The sequence below is a fragment of the Oryzias latipes genome, chromosome 18 (genome assembly GCF_002234675.1).
Source record: "Oryzias latipes chromosome 18, ASM223467v1".
Lineage (NCBI taxonomy): Eukaryota > Metazoa > Chordata > Actinopteri > Beloniformes > Adrianichthyidae > Oryzias > Oryzias latipes.
In genome coordinates this window covers 22657354-22664732 of record NC_019876.2, presented here as the reverse complement: position 1 = coordinate 22664732, position 7379 = coordinate 22657354, and the positions used below count along the sequence as shown (strand labels likewise).

At 39.2% G+C, this 7379-nt stretch overlaps 1 protein-coding gene across 1 annotated transcript; it reads left to right on the top strand.

Annotated features, from left to right (window-relative positions):
- Nucleotides 1-941: 941 nt before the first annotated feature.
- LOC110017066 (C-type mannose receptor 2-like) lies at nt 942-3359 on the top strand. Its single transcript, XM_020711561.2, has 3 exons — nt 942-1304; nt 1448-1798; nt 2043-3359. The coding sequence occupies exons 1-3, from the start codon at nt 1049-1051 to the stop codon at nt 2384-2386; spliced, it is 951 nt and encodes a 316-aa protein (XP_020567220.1). The 5' UTR covers nt 942-1048; the 3' UTR covers nt 2387-3359.
- The last annotated feature ends 4020 nt before the right edge of the window (nt 3360-7379 follow it).

Sequence of the window (7379 nt, the reverse complement as noted above, 5' to 3'; positions counted from 1 at the left end):
GTGCCAGAAGGTTTGAGTTGACTGCTGTTCTTTAGCATGCAAAACTAGGACGGAAAAAGTTCATTTTGTCTTCATTGCAACAAAACATGATTCTTTGTCTTTCCAAACTGTCATTTGAGACTAAGATTCAGGCTCTGCAGGGTTTTTTTCTGCTCCATTAAGTATTCAAGTTTGAGAGTGAGGTGATTCCATCCATCAAGAATAGGAAAAGCACTTTTTTTTGCATATGGCTTTAAAGTTTGCAAGTTCACCATCATGTAAATTTCACCCAAAGCTCTGACCTCAAACAGGAAGAAGCAAATATTTGCATGTCTTCTGGCTGCAGCTCTGTTTGCTGGTTCTCTTTGTCCAAAAACAGATTCTTGTTTCCAACAGAAACAAGAATTCAGTTTGTGAAAACTGTGTTTGCATCAAATGGAAACTTTTTCCCTTTTGAATATTCAAATGCAGACACATCAGTGGCTCACTGCAGTCTTTTCTGCTGCAGCACATCAGACTGAAGACAGAAGGTTCATCATCACAGTGAGGACATCACCCACGGTCAGTTTATCCTTCAAGTTACTCTAAAGATTTACATATAAGGATTTATTATCAGTGTTTTTTTTTTCTTGTTGTTGTTTTAATAAAAGACTAACATTTTTTTTTTTTACAATTGAAATAGATAAAGTTTTTGGATTTCATTGTGTGAAAAATACCTGTGAGAGAGTTTCTGCAGAGTTTAAACAGGATTCTTCATCCTGCATACATTCAGAGTTGAAGTTAAAGAAGAGTTTGAGCGGACGAAGCAAAGATGCAGTGGAGTCTGATCCTGATCCCTCTGATGGGTATGTGGACAGCAGCAGCTTTACTGTTGGAGGCTGTAGCTGAAATCAACACAAAGCTTCATAAATAATAATCTCAACATGTTGTTTGTTTGTTTGTTTCAGGTCAGCTGTATTTTATTAAATGTTACGTGTATGAATATAAATACATTGAGAGCCCAAAGAATTGGACTGAAGCTCAGAAATACTGCAGGAAGAATCACACTGACTTGGCCACAGTGACCAACATGACTGATGTTAAGAAACTTAATCAAACAGCAAAACAAAGACCAGCTTGGATTGGTTTGAAAAAATACACAAACAGCAAAGAAACATGGCACTGGTCTCTACCTGGACTGAGCTTCATTAAGGAGGAGGCATATTGGAGTTATGGTGAACCAAATAATCATGAAAGTGAGCTGTGTGTATTTTTAAGGGAGAACTTGACCTGGGTTGATGATTACCAGTACTGCACCATGGACCAACGTTTTATCTGCTACAATGGTGAGTTAAGTTATCTTTTTTTTCCAAATCATCAGAATCAAACACAGTCGTGTCCAGTTTTTTTGTGAAAAACAACAGTTATTGTTTACTAAAACAGCTGAAAATCCCTGTGCAAACATGATGTTTCTGTGTTTGTTCCACAGAAACTAATCCAACTCAGAAATTCCATCTAATAGAGACGCCTCTGAACTGGACCAACGCTCAGCGTTACTGCAGAGAGAATCACACAGACCTGATCAGTGGACGACAGCAGCTGGATCAGTTGAACCAAAGCCTGTATAGTGAGACTAGGGAGAAGCTGCATGACCAAAACATACCCCGTGTTTTCATTGGTCTGTTCAGTGACATGTGGGCGTGGTCAGATGAAAGCAGCTTCTCCTTCAGATACTGGGATCCACAGAGTGACAGGGATAAAAGTTGTGCTGTTTTAACAAACAAAGGAATGTGGAGCACAGATGGATGTGATCAAGAAAAACATTTCATTTGTTATGATGGTGAGATCTTCTCTGGTATATTTTTGACGTACACACAAGTGCAGTGACAAAATAGTTAAACCTAATCTAATCTGTAAACCTAATTATTATTTACATAATCTCCATGAAACTGACAGACTTTATTGTCTTAGAGTTGAAGACTTTTTATGTTCTCTGTTTTCTTCATTATTAAAATTTTAACATAAATAAAAACATGTTTTTTAAGCCTTTAAACTGCAATTTCTTCCCGTTTACCTTTCATCAGATCATGTGATCCTGATCAAAGAGAGCAGGACCTGGGAGGAGGCTTTATACTACTGCAGACATCACCACCATGACCTGGTCACCATCACTAACATGGATGAACAGAGATGGGTCCAGGAGAAAACCAAGAATGCCTCCTCTCCCTTTGTGTGGACTGGACTGCGCTACACCTGCTCTCTGGGGTTCTGGTTCTGGGTCAGTGATGAGGTGGTCCACTACAAGAACTGGGACTCACCTGAACAGGTGAATGAGTGTGACATGTCAGGAGCCATGGAGACAGGAGGAGAACACAAGTGGTTCAAGAAACATGATGAGGAGAAGTTCAACTTTTTCTGTTCAAAGTAGAAATCAGTTCACTGATGACAGGTCATTTATTTACTAGTTTGTTGGATTTGGTGCAGTTAGTTCTGTAGATTGTTATTTTCTGATCTTTTACTTTAAACACATCATACAAATAATGCCTTGTTTTGATTTGTGTGTAAAATATTGGCAGAATTGTAGTCTTTGTCACTTCTGTCCTGTTCTTTGTGATTAACACGAAGTAACAGATATTGAATAAAGCTGCCTCAAGATTTAATTCCCAAAATGTAACAATTAAAATTAGTGTACTAGTTTCACAATTGACAAAAACGAAAAAAGTAAATGGACTTTTGAAAACTGAACTACAAACATCCTTATTATTTTTGAAGGAGCAGGTGCGAATCTTTGGGCTGCAGGGCTCTCTACTGTTTGAAGCATGTCACTGCAAGACTTAACATTTTTGTACTTTATGTCTTTCTAATATGGGCTGCCGTTAGTAAGGTTAAATAGTAAAATAACAGCATATTTTTTGTTACTTTGCGTGTTTTAGGAAAAAAAAACAGCCTTTATTTTTCAAATGCATATTTTTAGCTTTGAATGAAAGCCCATGTTCAAGCTTAATATTCTGCTGTAAATTAGGATTTTTCACAATCAAGATGTAAAATGATTGCAGAATTTTTCTGTCCCCCTTCCTCTCTCTAAAATAGTGTTTAGATTGTTCATGAGAAGGCATTTGTGAATCTCTGTTTTTGCCTATATCCATTGCATTCAATGTAAAAGTCATTCATGTAAGTATTCTGTTTTCGTCACGAATTCAATGTCGTTTTTACTGTACCCCAGAGTGTTCACAGGGCTGGGCCTCCTAAAGGGGGAGTACAAGATAAAACTCAAAGAAGGTGCTAAACCTTATGCCTTGTCGCTGCCCAGACGAGTCCCTTTGCCCTTATATGACAAAGTAAAGGCAGAGTTAGAAACAAAGGAGAATATGGGAGTGATTGAGGCCATCGAGGAACCAACAGAGTGGTGCGCTGGGATCAGTGGCGGTTCTACCCTGAATTACTCCCTGTGCGAGACCCTACCAAGCCCCCCCCCTGCCCCCCATAGAGCATAAAGCTGTCTACTGTCCAATTCCCAGTTCCCTTCAAAATGCAGTATGTCGCCTAGTGCCTTGCATTGTTCTATCAGCTCCTTGTCTGCAATACAGGCCTTATAAAAAAAAATGTATGAATTGGAAATGTAAATGGTCGTGCTCTATATTGATCTTTATTTCAGAGATAAAACATTAGGTGATGCTTGCTGTCTTCAATCCTTGGATTGGCACATTTTTAGTTATGACATTTTAAATTATGTTTTCATCATAGAGTTATAGTAAATGGTAAATATTTATCTTTGAAACTACCTGCAAATTTATGAAAATTCTATTGACTAATATTATAACCCAACTGTCATGGTTGGAGTTTCTTTTGTATTGGTTTTTGCTTTCCGTTTTGGTTTGTCATGTTTGAGTTCTGTTTCCTGTTTTATTTTGAAAGGTTTCCTGTCTTGTCATGTTCTTGAGTTTTACTTCCTTTGTCCCAATCTGTCCTGATCATGTTCGCCTGTGTCTTGTCTGCCCTGTCTGTATAAGTCTTGTCTCTGCCTTTCGTCTTTGGCTGGTCCATTAACGTCATTAATGTTGCTTCCATGTACGTCTTCTGCCCTGTTTATCATGCTATGCCCACAGTGAGTTTTTGTTTTTGTTTCCCTGCTTAGCAGCGCTTTTTGTTAAGATAATAAATCCCTTGGCCTGGAACTGTGTGCTCCCGTCTCTGCATTTTGGGTCCTTCACGCTACCACAGCCCTCCCCACCTGACACCAACATTTGTAAATAAAATAAAAAATAAACTTCATACATGCAATCTCAAAATTAACCCCGAAATCCCCAGTTAACTGGTGAAAAAACATTTTGAAAATGTTTAGGCTGCCACAAATGATTATTAAAGTAATGGTCAATCTGCAGTTATTTGCCCCATTAGCATGTCATGGCAGCAGCAGAGCAGCTGCAGCAACAGCAAAACACAACAAAACCTTCATGTTACAGCAGAGCAGACAGACACACGAATCATCCCTAATGTTACAAGTTAAGGCAGAACAAACGTTTAAGAAGAAAATCTTAAAAAATAAACAGTCACGTTTTTGCAACATTTGGGCCTACTTCAGTTTTGGTCAGAACAAATACTAAGAATTCAACTTAAACACCAACGTAACAAGTAAATTTTTAATACAAATAATGCCCGATATAATACCGTGCAAAAGACATAATTTAACCTTAAAGTGCAAAAATTGTTGCTGTTTGAAACTGAAGTGCAAATTTATAATTGTTTTTAACTGATCTGCAAATTAATCATAGTTCATAGAAATAAAATTTTCAAAAACAAAGGCATGCAAGCATTTTACAAACCATAATGACAAGAAATGAATCACTACTATAACATTTAATTTTCTGTTTTTTTATTGTGTGGATGGATCAATGAGAGATTTTTCCTTGCTAGTAGCATCTCTGCTTTCCGACAGGTTAACTGTTGATTTTTTCATCCAGCACATTTGCAGCAGAAGAAAAAAACTCTCACTATCAATGCTGGTGCAGGGCGCTTACAGCTATTTCCATGCAAGCCCCGCAGTTTTTCTTTTCTTCTCACAATGAGTGCTAGCTGTCAGCTGTGGCTGACCATGAATCTCTGGACAAACAGCGGAGCTCCTTCTCTAAGAGGCTCAGACAGCTTTGCTCCAAAACTGCCCGGTACCAGAAATCCTTCATACCCAATACAGTAACCCTGTACAATAACTCACAATGCAACAGATAACCTTTGCACATTTTTTCTCTTTTTTGCACAATTCTTTTGCACATCTTTTTACCTGCACTGTTCTGCAAATAGCTTTTTAAATTATACCACCTTGTTGTTTGCATTTATGCTACATTTTCTTTGTTCTTGTTTTTTTTTTTTTTTTTATATTATTCTTAGTATTTTTTTTCACTGTGCTATGGTGACGAACTCTTGCTATGGTAACGAACAAATTTCCCACGTGTGGGATCAATAAAGTTATTCTGATTTTGATTCTGATTGCTTATCGGGCTTCTCCTCCTGCAATAACGTTAGTCTCCCCAGCCGAGCTGCTGCATGGCCGTCCTGTTCGCACCAAACTTGATATAAAAACTTGGCTCCTCCACACGCATCTCCTCAGATTAAATTTGGGGCCTTGAGCAATATTGTAGCACGACCCGAAGTTAAGATTAAACAGTACACAGATAAGCGCCGTACTGCACAAATTGCCAGCTTTCCATGTGGGTCCAAAATCCAGTTTTGTAAAGAAGGGCCGTTCCAAGTTCACGCAGCCGCCTCAAGTTTTAGCACAGAAAGGACCTTCAAACTCTCGGATGGCAACTTGCGGAATGCCATTCACTTCTCCCCAGTCTCATCTACCATTGTTGCAGAGACTCGTGGCAGTTCTTTACAGCCTGAGGAGTTGTATTTGCCCTATTTTACTCCTTTCCTTTAACCTCTGAGGCACCGGCATGGTCGCTGGCATGTTCTGCCACCTACCAGCTCAGTGATTATGTCACTTAAGCTTTGTTTTATTTCAGGGGGATGAGTGGTTATGATGAACAGTTACAAATGGCTATCTTGTTCCTGACTTTGACATTGTTTGTTAATACAATTTGGTATTACCAAAGTCATAGGTGTAAACCAAACAGTCTGGCCACAAGTTGTCATGTAACCCTTGTGCAATCCTAGGCACTGTAACATTGGGAGTTGGGTCATCTAGACCCACTAGACCTAGGGTGGTGAACAAGTTTGACACAAAGAGCCAAAATTTTTAACTGTGAGAGTCAAAGAGCCACACCACACACTGACTTGCCAGACATACACACACTGTTACATCCCATCCCATCCCAAGGGAGGTAGAAAATAGGTAACATAAAGACAATAATATTAAAGCCAGTAGGGTTTAAAGGCTGCCAGTGCAGCTGTTTATTTAAGTGACATTTGCAAAGGTCAAAAGAAGATAACACACTTAAATGCTCAGGCAATATTGCAATAAATAACAAAACCAAAGTGGAACTTAAACTAAAGGGACATCACCAAGACACAAAACATAACCAAAAAACAAAGATCACATGCAGAGGTGAAAACCGGGCAGTTACCACAGGCTTCTAATGCCAAGTCCAACAACAGGGGCCAGCTGATTAAACGGATTCCTCCCAGGAATTCAGCTGCCACTGGAACAGGGGTTGCTTGAGGCTTTTAAAGCCTCCCGCCCAGCCTGGTGATTAGAGGAGGGAAGGAGGCCGCAGTCATCTCCTGCAGGAGGTGAAGTCAAGTCACGTGGTGTGGTGGAGGCTTCTGTAAAGGACACACACACACACACACACACAAACACGCAATTAAAGCCATATTATTTTCCATAACACACTCCTCTCCCTACAACACAACAGCAAGTATTGTACTTGTGTTTATTTCAAGGAAAGTGTCCACCCTCAATACACACATCAAATGCAGCTTAGCCAGAGTTAACACAGCAACTACCCTGGAGGACAGACACCCTTCATTTCAGTTGTGTGTAGCATAAATTTAATTTTGACCTACAGTAAAAATGTTTTACTTTTATAACTGTTCTTTTTCTCTTTATTAAAAAAAACCTATAAATTGACTATTTGCATGAAAAACTGATAATTGATGGAATGTTAAAATATTCACACCAGCATGCTCAGTCAGGTGTGTTTTCCAAACAACATCTCAGACTTTCTTACCTTGCTGGAGTGATGGATGATGATCTTAGTGGGATTTCTGGCATCTCTTGTTTCTTGCAATCCTCTGCAGATCAGGTTGATATTCTATTGTAGCCACTGTAAGCAGTTCCTTCATGTGAGTGTCAGTCAGAATGGACCGATGACTTGATTTCCTGTGTTTCAGGGTATAAAACAGGGATTCGCAGACATATGTTGAGGAGAACATCGACAGCAGCTTCAGAGCGGCTCTTTTTACACACGGGTATTTTT

Coding starts and splice junctions, on each gene's coding strand:
- LOC110017066 (XM_020711561.2), top strand. CDS start 1,049: ATGACTGATGTTAAGAAACTTAATCAAACAGCAAAACAAAGACCAGCT. Junction 1,305..1,447: donor ACGTTTTATCTGCTACAATG/GTGAGTTAAGTT, acceptor TTTGTTCCACAG/AAACTAATCCAACTCAGAAA. Junction 1,799..2,042: donor ACATTTCATTTGTTATGATG/GTGAGATCTTCT, acceptor ACCTTTCATCAG/ATCATGTGATCCTGATCAAA.